At 35.8% G+C, this 18345-nt stretch overlaps 1 protein-coding gene across 1 annotated transcript in view; it reads right to left on the bottom strand.

The window, feature by feature from the left end:
* The window catches only part of Dmd (dystrophin), a 1772476-nt gene that overhangs the window by 670738 nt on the left and 1083393 nt on the right, over positions 1 to 18345 (bottom strand). Inside the window, exon 47 of the mRNA XM_052170230.1 lies at positions 7869 to 8101. Within this exon, the coding sequence (XP_052026190.1) occupies positions 7869 to 8101 (233 nt within the window). The remainder of the gene's footprint in view (positions 1 to 7868; positions 8102 to 18345) is intronic.

Below are 18345 nucleotides of genomic sequence, written 5' to 3'. Positions count from 1 at the left end.
ACTGACACAAACATATCTTTATACCTTCAGTGAAAATAATATTTGGCTCCTACTAGCTAAGGAAATAAAACTGTGTGAGTGCAGAGCAATGATCCACAAGAAACAAGCTGTCTACTGGAAACATGTTCACTTGTTGGAAGATAATTGAAGCACAAAATTTGCCAATCTCTTTTACCAGAGGAGTAATTGCATTATTTTTGAAGAATGCAAACTATAACTTCTGTGTGTGCAATAGTATACTCTGTTAGGTTGTTTCATAAAGTTTTACAGAAATGAACTTAGATTACAAAGCATGGATGGTTGTTTTATTAAATACAAAGATCTGAATGATCAATCTTCTTGCCTACGATGCTTGCTATTCTGCATATGAAATCTCTCAGATACCCACAGATATGAACTGAGTTCACTTTAGGCCAGCCTACTAAACTAAACTATCTAAACTCTCATCAGTTGTTCAGTAGTGAACTATGTACCATTGATTTTCTGCCAGGATCTTACCATTGAAACAAACTCAAAATACCATTTAGTTATGTTGTAATTTTAATTTAAACAAAAAGCAATGTTATTTCAATATCGCTACTTTATTCAACCAATACTTGTATAGTTACAGGAGAAATCTTTTGTCACCAAACTTTGACTAAACGTATTTAATAAAAATGGCTATGGAACCATTCCTTGAAGGGTTTCTGTAAAGATATGGCCAGAATTTTAAATTAATGACTATTTTGATTTTTACTAACAACAAAACTTCCAACACATAGAAAGAATTATTTTCCACTTCACTATACATTGAGCCCACAAAAACTGTCTAATTTTTAGATAATGAAATTCTCTAGGTAATGAGAGTGAATATATTGTTAAAAAAATTAATCTTGAATGGTACTATTATCATGTTGTCCAGGTTGGCCAATTTGTTTCAAACCTAAACTGGAGGTCCAATTAAAATCTAAAGTACCTTTGGCAATTCAACTGTGTTTTAGATTTATTCATGAATTACTTTGAAAACCTGGCCAAAATGACTTTAAAAGACTATGTGACAAGAAGCATGTACTAAAAGGAACATGCCATGGCTGTCTCCAGAGGGGCCCTGCCAGAGCCTTACAAATAAAGAGGCAGATGCTAGCAGCCAACCACTGGCCTGAGCGTGGGGTCCCCAGTGGAGAATATGGAGGGTGGTCTGGAGGAACTGAAGGGGTTTGCAGCCCTATGGGAAGAACAATGACTTCAGATACCCAGACGCTCCAAGACTCTCAGGGAGTGAACCATCAACCAAGGGGAACACATGGTTCCAGCCAAAAATGAGGCAAAGGAAAGGAAAGGATGTGGCAAAGGGAAACGGATAGGGGGGAGGTGGGGAGGGGGAGGTGGGAGTGTGTCAGGTAGAGGGGCATAACCATGGAGGCAAGGGGTGGGAGGAGGGGTAGGGAATCGTTGTGGAGGGGAGCTTTTGGGAGGGGGAAAATTGGGAAAGGTTTTACCATTGGCAATGTAAATGAAGAAGAAACTCAATAAAAAAGATTAAAAATAAAAAATACTATAATTTACACAAACTCAGATATCAGCGTCATAAAAGACAGTTACATCACATCAATCTTTATTGATTGCAACCTTAGATTTTATTTTTAGACCTTTCTTTCTAAATTTCTTGTCCATTCCTCCTTCTCTGTTTCTTTCCACAATCTTTCCTTCCCTCCCACCATTTATTTTTGTTCCTTTAAACTTTTCTTCATTGTCTTTTTTCCTTGTCCTCTAACCATTATATTGAATAATAAGTTAAAGGAAAAATTATCTAGATATACCTTCTTTTTCATCAATGGTCATACAAGAAAGATGGCATTATTATTACTAAAAAAAAAATCTACTTCCGATCAATTTTACCTAGTCATGTGTTAAAAAGGCTCTGACAGTGCCTGACAAATATAGAAGTAAAGGCTCTCAGCCAGTCATTGAACTGAGCACCGGGTCCCCAATGGAGGAGCTAGAGAAAAGACCCAAGGAGCTGAAGGGGTTTGCAGTGCCATAGGAGGAACAATGATATGAACCAACTAGTATGCCCAGAGCTCCCAGGGACTAAACCACCAACCACGGAGTACACATGGAGTTACCCACGGCTCCAGCCACATATGTAGCAAAGGATGGGCTTGTTGGACATCAATGAGAGGAGAGGCCCTTGGTCCTGAGAAGGCTCAATGCTCCAGTGTAGGGGGATGCCAGGACAGGGAAGCAGGAGTGGGTGGGTGGGTGAGCAGGGGGAGGGAGGATAGAATAGGAGGTTTTCAAGGGGGAAATGAGGAAAGGGGATAACATTTGAAATGTAAATAAAAAATATCTAATAAAAAATGAAGAGAATTTTTCAAGCATACTTTTAACATACTAAAATATACATTAAAATTCATATATGTTATTATCTTGAATGTTTAGGAAATAGTTTGAGTTTCATTCAAGTTATACTTTTAACATCTTAATTTGCATATAATGAGTCTCGAGTCCCTGAAACATAATAGTCTATTTCCTGGTTTGAATATTATCAGTATAGTTGCTTCATTTTTCAAATGGCCACATTTTCTTTTTTTAATAAAGTTGTAATTTTAACTTTCATCTTAATTTTCTTAATATAATTCACTTACTAAAATTATTTGTATTTCAAAACACAAGCTATCCCCCATTTCTAATGATAAGAATTTAATTAAAAAACTTATGATAAGGAGAACAAAAATTTTGTATAAAATATATAATTTTAAAACTTAATGTCTAAAACCACTAAATGATAGCTCATTCAAGTGTTATATTATGTAGCATTTCTGAGGCCAATACATGACTCTATTGAGTTATTAAGTTATTATCTGCAAATTAAATTTAATACAAATTTCTCTTTGAACCATGCTATATCTTGTTACACTACTGTACCTAATTTCTGTTGCTTTGCAGTTATAAATCAAAACCTACTTCCAAATTGCCATAGTAAAAATGGAATCTCCTTACCACATTTAAGCAATGTTATCCACCAATCAATTCATACTTATAAAGAACAAAATCACTGAATTACAACAAATTTGTAAGTGTGTTAATGGCATATAAGTTATCCTATATGGCAATAGTTCATAGTTGAGGTAGTAATTTTGTTTATGTAATGATAATCATCTCTCAGTAAACTATATTTTCTCTGTACTTTGACTTGCTCTAGATGTACACAGGGCATTGATTATTTATGCTTTGCTTGGCATCTTTGTCTTTGTTTACTTTCAATAGATCCCAATTTCCTACATACAAAATAATCTCAGGCTAAATATGATAGTCTTTGGACTTTTAAGGTTCTATGTTTTTTCTATGTTTAAGTGACTGGTATGGCTCAAGTAACTCACTTAGAACAACTCATTAGCTGTAGCTTCTGTAGTCACAAAGTATGAAGACAACAATGTATCATAAAGAGAGTGAAGCAGTTCCTGCTAGCCATATGTCCAGGAGTGTTGAGGTTGTTTTCCTTTTCTCCTTCCTGCTCCCTTGCTTTGATGTTAATGTTCATATATGCACTATTTCATTGAGCCACATAAATTCTGTTGTCTGCACCTCTAAAACCCCAACAAACAACTAAACAAACTATATTTACGGATATTATTTTCCCATCTAAAATCCTTTAAGGATGGTCATCACAGGTCAAGGCTCTCGGAAAAGTCTGTTTGGCAAGGAACCCACCCTTGTTCTGCCCCACTCTCCTCCTATTCGGCTATATCATTCTTTTCACCATGCAATTTTCACTTCAGTTACATCAAATCACAACTTCCACAAAATGCTTTCACCTACCTTCATGTAAAGAATAATTCATTCCTGCCTGTTTTTTGCTGCCCCCCCCCTTTTGAATGATTTCTTTTAAGTTCTTCTTCAGTGTTTGGCTTGACTTTTTCAAGAACTTATTCCTAATTGTGTTCCCTTACTTAAATTTTTCAGTAGAATAAGTCCTAAGATTTTTACCCCAATAAATCCAGGAAAGTTCAAAACTATGTTTAGCAGTCAAAACTCTGGAACCAGAGGTGTTGAAATTAAATCCCAGCATTGTGTACTTCTTCTTTGATCTTTGGCACACTATTAACTATGTTTTTACTCTTTTTTTCATGATTTATTGTAAATGTTAAGTACTATGCGAGATATACTTAGATCAGTGGCTTATTTTGCATGATTAAATATATTATAGCTATTATTCTAAATTATAACTTTGGTGTGTGTAGAATGGGATCAGCACCCATAGGTGGATTTATTTATTTGAATACTTGGTTTCCAGTTGGTAGACTGATTGGAATGATTAGGAGATATGGTGTTGTCAGAATAGGTGTGACCTTGTTAGGGCAAGTGTGTCAATGGAAATGGGCATTGGGACCCAATTTTTCTTTCTACCCCTTACCTATGGATCAGGATAGAAAACTCATAGCTACTGTTCCATTCCTATGCCAGTCTGTTTTCCCTCAAGATGATAATTGATGAACACTTTGAAACTGTAAGTAGATCTCTAAATAAATGCTTACTTTTATAAAAGCTGACTTAGTAATAGTGTCTCCTCACTGCCGTAGAACAGTAACTAAGACTGAATTCCTACACTATTATTTTTCACATTCCAAACTTTTAAATGCATGTTTACCTATATTCCATGAGTACTGTGATAACAGTTCAATATAAGCATCTTAAAGTACTATATAAATAAGTTTGTCTACAGAGTATTGTAGTTTAAATCATTTAATGGCATGTTACCCCATTTCTCACAATTAATTATTAAAGATGAGCATGTTTATCTTTAAAATTTCATATAAACCCTTTATTTGTAAAATGACAGAAAATATATATCTCACTGTCCTCTCTCTCTCTCTCTCTCTCTCTCTCTCTCTCTCCCTCTCTCTCTTCTCTCTGTATGTGTGTGTATGAGTGTGTTTATATAGAAAGACAAAAGGATAGATGTAAACAACCACTGATTTAAAGGCATTTTGTTGACCAAAAAGTAACCAAATCTATAAAAGCCAAGAGTTGAAAATGTTTTTATGAATTACTTTAAGAGAGAGAAGAAGAAACATATTTACTATCATGAGAAGGTTAATAGGGAGGGTCTTCCTTAAAGCTCCACCCCTACTTCCATTCTAGGAGAAACAGGAATTCACCATGTCCACTAAACTGGCTGGCTACAAAGGCCCAGGGATCCTGGCTCTGATCTTCAGTGTTGGAATTATAAGATGTGCACCATCATGGCTGACATTTAAAATGTGGTGCTGAGGATGCAAAACAACATTCTCACACTATTTTCCTAGCTCATTTCAAATATATATATATATATATATATATATATATATATATATATATATATTTGTGGCCCTAAGTATTGCTCTTGAGCAATAAATTTATTTACAAGCAAAGATGGAACTATATTTATATATATTTTTTGAAGAGTACTAAGTTGAGACATTTTATAAAAGACTAATATTCAGAACTCTTCATGTCAATGTCTTCTCTAAATGTTTGGTTCACAAACCTATCACAAATGACTAGACCATCTCTTGTCCATGACCACAACAAACAGACTTTTGCACAAAGCTATATCGTCAGGAACATGATTCAAATACTATGAACATATAGATTTCTAGGGTTTGCCTTGAAATGTAATATCAACTCCTAACATTGGTTAAGTACTCACAGTAAGCAATGTCAGGAAGAAAAAAATAATACAGCACCCTATACAATTCTCATAGTAAACTGTAAGGCTCATAGTTAACTCTATATCCTACTGATAGGCAATCTAAAGTTTAGTAACATGGAATAACTCATCCAAGATTTTATAGCTTTGAGACTGAAGCCAAAGATCTAAAGCCTATACTTTAAGAATTATAACATTCTGCCTCCTCTAGTAAATATTATTTCTGGAAGTGTTGTTATGATGCTATGAGTGTTGATAAGATGATATTTCTGCACCATTCCAGAATAAATGTAAAATGATAAGTAAAGTCCATGACCTAGACTATTTACTCAAATATATCACTAAATGCTGAATACAGTTACAGTTATTACTACAGATGATACACATAGCAATGAGGAATATATATTTAAGATTCTTGTGAGAATCTGAGCACTTCTTCTGGTATCTACTAAATTGATTGGGCATCTATGAGCCCCAGCTGCTTTCCTGCAAATGAAATATGGATACAAATACATTTTATAAAACAGTATGGAAAAGATTTATATGTATAATATTTAAATCTTTTAATATAGAGGTATCTATCATCATAGAGTAAGTGTGAATAGTTAGGTCTTTTGTGTGCTTTGCACTCACAAAGATTAGAAGAGTGACTTGAGCATGATCATGACAGTTGTAATTAACTACAAAAGCTCTATAAATTTGGTTATTAAGAGTATAAGATACTCTCTAAAGATTGTTTTGCTTCGATATAGACATAGTCTTTTATACAATAGAGGATGGCCTTGAACTCAAATCTTCCTGGGATCACTGTATACCACAGTAGCTTCAAGGTAGTTAAATATCATTTGTTTTGAAATCATCAAAATCATTCTACTGCTACTGATGCCACTGTATTACTCTAGAACCCCTAGCTCTGACTCACTTCTTTCTTGACTTTCAAAATCAAAAGAGAAAAGAAAAAAGAAAAGTAAATTCTGTAACATTCAAGCACATTTTCATAGTTTGAATGGGAATGCCTACCATAGGCTCATGTTCTTGAATGCTAGGCCTATAGGTACTGGCACTATTTGGTGGTGTGGCCTTGTTGGAATTAGTGGGTCACTGTGGGGGTGGGCTTTGAGGTCTCATTTGCTCAAGCTACATCTAGAGTGGAAGTCTTCTTCCACTGTTTGCAGATCAAGATGTAGAACTCTCAGCTCCTTCTCCAGCAACAAGTTTGCCTGCATAATGTTATGTTTCTCACCATGATGATAATAGACTGAACCTCTGAACTGTAAGACAGCCCCAATTAAATGTTTTCCTTTATAAGAGCTGCCATGATCATAGTGTCTCTTCACAGTAGGAAAACCCTAAGACAGATATATAATTTATTATGAATATCAGTATAATTTATTATTTCTTTAGATATTATTCAATGTTTTAGCAAGTGGAATGACTACCATGTATAAAGCTTTCAAAATTGTGTTTCTTATGCATAGAGAAATATAAAGAACAAAAAACTCCACATAGTATAATTGTAGCATCTAGGTAAACCACATTTATAGCAATAAATTCGTGAGTTTCTAGTTGATCAGATAATTTCAACAAAAAAGATTTCAATGAGGGTGAGAAATGAGATGTATTATTAAATGTGTTTATTTGGCCATTGTGAGGCATAAAGCCTAATATTGAGATTGGGCTATTTAAAACAAGTTCCATTTTGTTACTTGTCTTATTTATTCCTAACTCTCAATTATCCTTATCACTTGAGGCAGAAAACTGGCACAGACAACTCAGAAGAGTAGATAATAAACAAATCCCAGATTATTATCTTTGTCTTTGTAATATGTTATGGCTGCATAGTGCCAAAACAAACAGTGTAAATGAAATCAGCTCAATTGAGCTAATTATTTTGTATCAAAGACAATTTTAAAAAGAACAGTTATTTACTGAATTTAATAGAGCCACCTATACTTGTAAGTTTTATGTGTTTTACCCTAACTTTTCATCCCTTTTATATTAATATGTCTTCATATAGTAATGTTAAGTATGTTCTTGATTGTATTTAGGTTGACCAGACTAGAGTGGGTAGTGTGTTTACAAAGAAAAAACAGCCTAAATACTGTTAGTACGTCATAAAAGAGAGGGAAGGGGCAAGGGAAAATATACATTGTAGGAAAATATCTGAAAGACCTGAATGTTATTGTTTTACCCATACCTTCTGTTTGATGATCATTTCATTGATGTCTTCTAGATCACCCACCATCACTCTCTGTGATTTTATAACTCGATCAAGAAGAGACAGCCAGTCTGTAAGTTCTGTCCAAGCTCGGTTGAAGTCTGCCAGTGCAGGGACCTCCAACAGCAAAGAAGATGGCATTTCTAGTTTGGAGATGACAGTTTCCTTGGTAGCAACAGGTTGTGTTACTAGAGTAACAGTCTGACTGGCAGCTAGTGTTTTTGAAAGAAAGAAGAAAAGAAGAAAGGAAATATGAGAAACATAAGCAAAAGAGTCAATTTTTTTAATAATCAATAAATATTGAGGCACAACAGTTTTAGGCAAAATTTCTGACAAATTATTTAACAATTTGTATACTTGATAAGGCAGTGTACCATAGAACATTCAAATGTGTTTAATAATTATTAAAGATATTTTATCTTATCTTCATACCTTAAAAATAATAATAAATAATAATTTAAAATATATAATAATAATAGTAAAAGTATTCAGTAAAAATCATAGCATGTGAAGTTTATAAGCATAGATATTGAGGAATTTCCAGGTAAGATTTATCTATATATTATCCATTCAAATAATAAAAAGAAAAACTATAAAATGTATAAGATCATATTTGTGACTTTTAAGTTCCATGAATAAGAATATATGTAATATAATCTCTCTGTATCTTACAGTGGAAAAAATTCAAATTCTGTTTCACATTCTGTTCACAAAACTGCACAAACCTTCTGTTTTGACAATAAAGCAGATAATAGTGAAGAAAAAGCAAAGCACATTATTTTTGAAAACTGAAAGTAGTTAAGCTTTTCTTTTGTGTATAAAACACTATTTCAAGGTCATTAAATCCTAAATTAAAGTTAATAGTGTTGAATACTTTAATGGGTAAGATATGAAGTCTTAGGGCACATGGTTAAGAATCCTGCTGTCTGCCTTAGGAACTGTGAGACCTTGCTTAAGTTATTCAACCTCTCTAAGCTTCTGCTTTTCTTCCCAGTAAGGGAAAAGTAACAGAGTAAATGTCACAGGGAAAGTTGTGTAGACTCAATGTTAATTTAAGCAATGTACACAGAAATGCCACAGAACATTATTATTGTTGTCATGATCATGATTATCATCATCATCTTTGTCAACATCAAGATATTTGGAAAGTGCTAATATCTAGTCATTAATGTTAAGTATTGCCATTTTATAAAAAAAACTTGGTTGATTAAAAATACTTTTTAAAATATGGTGACAAGTGCGAGATGAAGATTGAAAACGTGAAAAATTGAGGAAAACTTGGTCTGCAGTCTGTGTGCTTCTCTCTATGGACTGAGGTGTGCCCAGTTGAATTTGCAGGTAGCAAATGAAGTCTAGAAACAACACACAGGGGGGTGATCAGAAGTCAGTGACAAAAGGAAGCAACAGTTAATCTGCTTTATAGACAAGAGTGACAACAGCATCACAACCAGGAGGCCAGCAGCAATGAAACCTGGAGGATATGGTTCAGTCGGGAAACATTCTGAAAAAGTTAGAAAAGGCAACTCAGTGAAAGATCTCATAGGAATATCCACTCATGGGAGCTGTTCAAGGAATATGAAACTGTACAATGGAAAAAAGAAAGCATCTTCAATAAATGGTGCTGGTCTAACTGGTTGTCTGTATATAGAAAAATGAAAACAGACCCATATTTGTCACCTTGCACAAAGCTCATGTCCAAGTGGATCGACGACCTCAACATGGAAGGGAATATAAGGACAGAGAAAAAGGAGGGAGGTGATTGGAGAAGGGATGGAGAGAAGAAGGTTTATGGGACATATGGGGAGGGGGGATCCGGGAAAGGAGAAATCATTTGGAATGTAAACAAAGAATATAGAAAATAAAAATATTACAAAAAAATAAAACCAGATACATTCAATCTAATAGAAGAGAAAGTGGGAAAGAGCCTTGAACTCGTTGGTATAGGGGGAAATTTCCAAAACAGAACTCCTATGGCTCACACTCTAAGGTCAAGAACTGATAAATGGGACTTCATGAAACTAGAAAGCAATAGGACAAATAGGCAACCTACAGACTGGGAAAAATCCTTCACTAACTCCAGTTCAAATAGAGGGTCAATATGCAAAATATATAAAGAACTCAAGTACTGTTGTTCTCTTGCTTTCTTTTGCTTTCCCTCATCCCCCCTTCTCGGCCTATTCCCTCCCCTGCTCCATGTGCTCCCTGCCAGCCTCTTCTCTTCTCTTCTCTTCTCTTCTCTTCTCTTCTCTTCTCTTCTCTTCTCTTCTCTTCTCTTCTCTCTCTCTCTCTCTTCTCTCTTCTCTCTTCTCTCTTCTCTCTTCTCTCTTCTCTCTTCTCTCTTCTCTCTTCTCTCTTCTCTCTTCTCTCTTCTCTCTTCTCTCTTCTCTCTTCTCTCTTCTCTCTTCTCTCTTCTCTCCTCTTCTCTCTTCTCTCTTCTCTCTCCTCTCCTCTCCTCTCTTCTCTTTTTTCTCCCCTTTCTAGTCCTCTACTACCCTCTTTACTCCATTCCCCATGGCCTAAATAAATCCTATTCTATACTAAAATAGAATAAAACTATTCTATACTATATATACTCTATTCTATAGAACTCAAGAAGCTAACCACCCAAAACCAAGCAACCCAATAAAAAAATGAAGTATAGAACTAAACAGAGAATTCCCAACAGAGGAATCTCAAATGGCTGAGAAGCACCTAAAGAAATATTCAAAGTCCTTAGTCTTCAGGGAAATACAAATCAAAACAACCCTGAGATTCCACCTTACACCAATCACAATGGCAAAGATCAAAAACTCAGGTGACAGCACATGTTGATGAGGATGTAATGAAAGAGGAACACTCCTCCATTGCCGGTGGGGATTGCAAACTATACAACCACTCTGGAAATCTGTCTGGAGGCTCCTCAGAAAATTGGAAATAGTTCTACCTGAAGACCCAGAAATAATACTCTTGGGAATATACCCAAAAGATGTCCCACTATGCCACAGGGGCATGTGTTCCACTATGCTCATAGTGGCCTTATATGTGATAGCCAGAAGCTGGAAACAACCCAGATGTCCCACAACAGAAGAATGGATACAGAAAATATGGTTCATTTACACAATGGAATACTACTCAGCTTTAAGAACAAGGACATCCTGAGTTTTGCAGGCAGGTGAATTGAACTAGAAAATATCATCCTGAGTGAGGTAACTCAGACCCAAAAAGACATGCGTGGTATGTACCCACCAAGTGGATATTAGCCAAAAAGCACAGACTACCCAAGATACAGTCCACAGAACTCTGAAAGGTCAACAAGCTGAAGGGCCCAAATGAGGATGCCTCAGTCCTGCTTGGTAGGGAGAAGAAATCAACCACAAGAGGGAGGGAAAGGAGGGAACTGGGAGAGAAAGTTTCCTTGGGAACAGGCAACCTCAGGAGGTAGGAGGTTGGGGCACCCTCCAGAATAAACCAGAGACCTGGGAGGTGAGAGACTCTCAGGACAAAAAGGGAGGGACCTTACAGTAGGGAGAGGAAACTTGTAGAGCCCAACTCTAGCAAAAAGACAGGGCATGGAATGAGGGATGGGGTTGCCATCCCACAGCCAAAACTCTGACCTAGAATTGTTCCTGTCTGAAAGAACTGCAGGGATGGAAATGGAGAAGAGTTGAGGAAAAATAGGCCCAGCAACAGGCCCAAAGAGGGATCCAGAGCAAGGGGTCCCAGGGCCTGACACTATTACTGAAATATGGAGCACTCCCCAAAATGGACCTATCATTACTGCCCCAACAAGCAGGTGAAAAGAGTCAGATGCAGATATTACACCCAACTAAAGCCACTGACCCCTGTGGTGGAATTAGGGAAAAGGTGGAAGAAGTTGAGGAGGGTGACCCTGTAGGAGGACCAGCAGTCCTAATTAACCTGGACCCCTGAGATCTCTCAAACACTGGACTGCCAACCAGGAAGCATATACCATATGATATGAGACCCCCCAACACATATAGAGCAGAGGATTGCTGGGTCTGGGTTTAATCAGAGAAGATGCACCTAACCCTCAAGAGATTGGAGGCCTCAGGGAGTTTAGAGGTCTGGTGGTGTCAGGGGTGGAGACATCCTTCTGGAGATGGGGGCTGGGAAGTAGGTATGGGATGTGCAACAGTCAGAGGGTGGACTGGGAGGGGAATAAAATCTGGACTGTAAAAATCAAAACAGTAAAAGAAAATAAATATTTACACTTTTATACTCTGAGGTGACAATGGATTCATTTGAGTTGCTGCATTACTTTTTATGTGGTCTCATCATTAAGAAGATTGGAGAGATGGGGGGAGGCCTCTTTTCTTTCTAACCTCCCAGGAATACTCAAAACTCCACATGTAGAGGAGTAATGCAGAATGAAAAGTGTTGGAGATGTCAGAATTGAAACATGATACAAAAGTAGTAAATGAAAACTTAACACTGAAGAAATGTTAAATTACTGTCTTTAAAATTCATCTCACTGCTAAGAGGGCATTTCTGCAAAGAAAGATCCCTAATCTGAAGCAGAATTTTCATCTAGTGAGTATAGTAGTGTTGTTTATATCCTGGTACACTCTTTCCCTAATACATATTAAGTCTAGAATCATAAAAGGTATTCAATTTAAGGAGCTGGATCCTTGTAAACTATGCATAGGTAGGGGTGAAAATAGAAAATAAAATAAATGAATCAGTAGCAGTTTGCTTACAACAAATTCTTGTCATCTGCAAAAAAAAAAAAAAAGAAAGAAAGAAAAGAAAAGAAAACTATAGGAATTTACTGCAGATCACTAAGCAGGCTCAAAAACATAACAACATTGATACCTTCCATTTCCTCTCCTCCAACTTTTGCCCTCCCCTCAATCCTCAATAATTTTTCCTTTCCAATGTTAACTGCTACAAAACACAGAGTTCACCTGTACTGTCAGTATATGTATGGGTGTAGGATGATATATTGCTCTTTCTGCAACTATCAATTATCCATAGCTTTTCTACTCAGACTGAGCACCTCCCCACTCTATATGTTTCTAGATGGGTATATGTAGAGTACTTCCAAGGTTTTTGCTTTTTAGATTATTTTACCTTTTTGTTAAAAATATTTACTGTATTTTTAATTTGTATCTGCATGTGTTACATGTCTTTCAAGTCTGCTACAGCAAATGTAAGTACAGAGAAAACAATCTCACATGAAATGCAAAATAACTGTTAGAAAAATAATAGAATTTGGTTTATTGGGTTTTATAACATTAACCCCCTATGTCAATTCCATAAATCAAAAATGTCTTTAGTTTAGAAATAGTACTAGACTATCTTATCTTATCATGCCTAGAATAATAAAGATTACCTATCCAATGCTGTGTTCAAATAAATGGTCAGGCCAATTGTTTATAAAAGAGATACATTGTCATAGTCACATGGTATAGCTAAACTCAAGAGGGTTTAAATAATTCACCTAAGGTTATGTAGCTAAGATATTGCAGAATAAGTGTTTTAACTCCAACAATGTAGATTTCAAATGTTTCTGTAACTGTGATTTCTGAACCAGGGTGGTTTTCTTTCCTTTTTTTTATTCGATATATTTTTTATTTACATTTCAAATGATTTCCCCTTTCCTTGATATACCCCCTCCCCGCAAGTCCCATAATCCCTCTTCCCTCTCCTATTCCCCCATCCACCCCTTCCCACTTCCCTGTTCTGGTATTGCCCTATACTGTTGCACTGAGTCTTTCCAGAACCAGGGGCCACTCCTCCATTCTTCTTGGACATCATTTGACATGTGAATTATGTCTTGGGTATTCCAAGTTTCTAGGCTAATATCCACTTATTAGTGAGTGCATACCATGATTGATCTTTTGAGTCTGGGTTACCTCACTTAGTATGATGTTCTCCAGCTCCATTCATTTGTCTAAGAATTTCATGAATTCATTGTTTCTAATAGCTGAATAGTACTCCATTGTGTATATATACCACATTTTTTGTATCCATTCTTCCGTTGAGGGACAGCTGGGTTCTTTCCAGCTTCTGGCTATTATAAATAGGGCTGCTATGAACATAGTGGAACATGTATCCTTATTACATGGTGGGGAATCCTCTGGGTATATGCCCAGGAGTGGTATAGCAGGATTTTCTGGAAGTGTCATGCCCAGTTTTCGGAGGAACCGCCAGACTGATTTCCAGAGTGGTTGTACCAATTTGCATCCCCACCAGCAGTGGAGGAGTGTTCCTCTTTCTCCACATCCTCGCCAGCACCTGCTGTCTCCTGAGTTTTTGATATTAGCCATTCTGACTGGTGTAAGGTGAAATCTCAGGGTTGTTTTGATTTGCATTTCCCTAATGACTAATGAAGTTGAACATTTTTTAAGGTGCTTCTTAGCCATTCAAAGTTCTTCATGTGAAAATTTTTTGTTTAGCTCTGTACCCCACTTTTTAATAGGGTTGTTTGGCTCTCTGGCATCTAGCTTCTTGAGTTCTTTGTATATATTGGATATTAGTCCTCTATCGGATGTAGGGTGGGTGAAGATCTTTTCCCAATTTGTTGGTTGCCATTTTGTCCTTTTGATAGTGTCCTTTGCCTTACAGAAACTTTGCTAATTTTATGAGGTCCCATTTGCCAATTCTTGATCTTAGAGCATTTGAAATGTAAATAAAAAATATATCGAATAAAAAAAAAACCTTTTCTTGAATCATGTTATTCTACTTTTAACTTTGTGTGTGCATATGTATATGTGTATGTGGGGGAAATATCTGTGAGCAGACACATGTAAAAGCCAGATGTCAATGTATGTTGACTGTCTTCTTCAGTCTCTCTTTTTGCTATACTGGTGAGCCAGCAAGCCCCAGGGATCTTCCTCTGTCTACTTCCCTAGCAGTGGGATTCTATGAACTTAGTAGAGATCTGGCTTCTACTCTAGGTCCCAGGGATCTGAACTCAGGTCCTGATGCTTGCAGAACAAGCACTTTACTGGCTAAGACCTCTCCACTTGCTCTTAGCCAAAAGGCCGAGAAGTGATGGCTAAGACCTCTCTATGGCCAATTTTTCAGCCTTTTTTTTTTCCAGGAAATGTTCTATTATTTTCTATAATGACTATACAAGCCTGACTTTTCTCCAAGAGTGTGCATGTGTTTTTTGATCATCTTTGACAATGGCTGTTTCATTTTGTATTGTTTATAAAACAAATCATAGTCTTTCTAACAAAACAGAGGTAGTGTTTCATAGTGATATCATATATACTACACGATAAGGGTTCAACTTCTTTTTTACATATAGAAATCCAGTTTATCTCTGTAATTGGGGGGAATTAGAAAGAGTATTCTTTCTCCATTGTTTGTCTTGTATGTGTCCAAGGGTTAGCTCATATAGTGACAGAGAAATTAATCTCACTTTAGAAGCATTGGTTCTTAAAGAGTAACTAGAGCATTAAGTATGAATGAGCTAATCTTCACACACTTCATTAGTGCTAATTTCATTTGGAACTATATTTGGAATATTTTAACTTTCTTAAAATGACTTGCCACTAGATTGCATATATATTATTTCAAATAAAACATTCTAAAGGGGAAGTCTGGGGGACGTCATAGCTCTTCTCTACTCCACAGACCTCTAGAATGTGAGATTAGAGGCACGCACAGCCACCGTCAGCATTTCTATAAAGGGAAAAAGAATAAGGATCCTTTGTCCACTTTCACCTTACTAAAATGTTAAAATCACTTCATTAGGTAAACAGTAGAGTGATCAGTTATGCTTGGAAGGTCGGGCAAATCATTTTGCAGTCTGAACAAGAGATCTCTGTCTCAAAAGGTTAGGCAGAGTTATTCTGGTGGTGGTGGAGGGGTGTTATTGTACACATACTGTAAATGATAGTGATGTTTATGACAGTACTTTAATATATAAAGTCAATTAAATAAGGACTTAGAGTACATCAGTTACTTCATGAAATTTCTAAGAGCATTTTCTGGAATGATCCTTATTCCTTTTTTAAAGATTTATCTATCTATCTATCTATCTATCTATCTATTTATTTATTTATTTATTTATATAATACATATGAGCACACTATCCCTGACACACCAAAAGAAACCACTGGACCCAATTACAGATGGAGTGACCATCAGTTGCTGGGAATTGAACTCATGACATCTGGAGGAGCAGAGGTTCTTAATCCATAAACCATCTTTCTAGCCTCAATCCTTATTCTTCTTAAAGAACATGGGAAGTTTGTTTTCCCTGGCTGGTGGTATAGAACATCTTTCTCTATGCCCCATTCAATTACCTAAACAAGAAGTTATCAACCTGTGGGTCATGACCCCTTTGGGGACATTGAATGGTCCTTTCACAGGGACTTTCTAAGACAATCAGAAAACACAGATATTTGCATTATTATACATAATAGTAGCAAAATTACAGTTCCGAGGTAGCAATGAGAATAATTTTATCATTGGGATCACCACTGCATTAAGAAGGTTGAGAACCACTGCTGTACAAAAATATGTTCAAATCTTTCCTGCTCTATCACTTTACTCCAGAAACATAGAGAGTACTGCCTATATTATTAATTTACAGAGATATAAACATTATATATCCATATGTGGGGGAAATACATATGTGGGTATGCATATGCAAAAGATTATGCCCCTAAATCGTCTGAATACCAATAATTCTGCTGTGCGTATGCATCTCATTAGAAAGTGAAAATAGTTCTATCAAACTATTTGGCTTTTCTTTCATAGTTAAGCAAATTGACAAGTTTTAAACAGCTAAAATGAATTGAATTTGTACAACAGAAGTAACAGTAGGTGCAATATACTTTTGAAAAACACAGCTGTGTCTTGAGGACTTTGTTAACTAGAAGGTGTTGGCTTTAAGAAGGAACTTGTACTTCACCAAAGTGTTTCAAGAATATTTCTCTAGTCTAAATTTTTATTTGGCTTTAAGGTTACAAACTATCACCTTTGGTTTGAGCTTTAAACACACATACATACACACTCATACACACACACATACACACACACACACATGCGCACACACAATGTATTTGATGCATTTCCTTTGAAGTGTTCACACACAATTTCCCTATAATTCATAAATCTTCTTTGATTGATACAAGAAGAACATATTCTGTTTTTAGGTTTGCTGTGTGACTATATTTCCTTCAGTTTTCCATTTGAAAATGAGTCCTTACTGATGTGATTGAACACATACTAATTGCTATGTGAGGATGCAAAGTGCTATTATATATCGCACACATTTCACCATTCTATGTCAGCAGAAGGTGGCAATGATATACACGGTCAATGTTGAGATGGCTCAGTGGGTGAGGATACCTGCTACAAAGCCTGAAAACCTGAAAGCTACATGGTAGAAATAGACAACCAATTCTTAAAAGTTTCATCTGAATTGCATATACATGCTATGGGATATGTATACTCCCATCCTCACCCACTTTACCTCACCACACAAAGTAAATCAATTATGAAATCAATGTGCTTCTCTTTAGCACTGAGGAAAATAGGAAATATTGTCACTATCAGTGAATTAAAGAGCAGGAAGAAACACTGCAATATTTTCTTTCTGGATATTTAATAGGATGACATTTGGTATATTGTAATACATATCAATTCAAGAATATTGAATATGAAAAATAAAAATAATTTCTGAAGTCCAAGAAAGAAAAATATATTCCATTTGAGGAAGAACCTCATGTCTTTTGTGTGTCAGTAGTCTGTACAGAAAATTAGAAATCAATATGTTACACCAAGTAAAGAAAATGTCTAGAAATGCACAGGGTGGAATATTCACACAGACATTATAATTTTCCTTCAAAATTGGAAGATTTGAAGATAAATTTTTAGTAAAATTACAACACATTAGAAGTATAGTCAAAGTAAAAAACAACACTATTCAGTATAGAAGAAGGGAGAAAAGCCAAGTGAAGCGAGTGGTATTTATTAAAGATGGTCATCAAATCTGCAAGTGGTAGCAGAATAAAATGGATGGATGCAACCACTTGACTTACCTGAAGAATGTGTGCAAAAGTCATTAGAGGAAATGTAATAATATACAGTCTACCCCCCAAAATTAAAAACAAAACCCTTGGCATGACAAAAAAATGATTTTTCATTAACATTCAGTGTAAATGAGGCTTGCATTTGTTTGCATAAACTACATTTTAACATTGAGAATTTTTAACATACTGACAAACATTTTAAAGACTGTGATATGTCAAGTAATATTCCCTACCAAGTGTCAGAAGCCCTGATTCCTCATGCAGAATATGAGATGGTAAGCCACTTGGTGTAAACCATAGAGTCATCTTTAACAAAAACTTCAATGTCTGACATAGAAGATTTCAACAAACATTTTGTTTTTGTTGCATGGTATGGAAACATAAACAATGTATTAACCAGAACACTTAAGCATAATGCATATTTATCTATTTCTATACATGTCTGTATGTTTAGACTTTTATTA

The sequence above is a fragment of the Apodemus sylvaticus genome, chromosome X (assembly GCF_947179515.1).
Source record: "Apodemus sylvaticus chromosome X, mApoSyl1.1, whole genome shotgun sequence".
Classification (NCBI taxonomy): domain Eukaryota; kingdom Metazoa; phylum Chordata; class Mammalia; order Rodentia; family Muridae; genus Apodemus; species Apodemus sylvaticus.
This window is presented reverse-complemented; position numbering and strand designations above follow the sequence as displayed.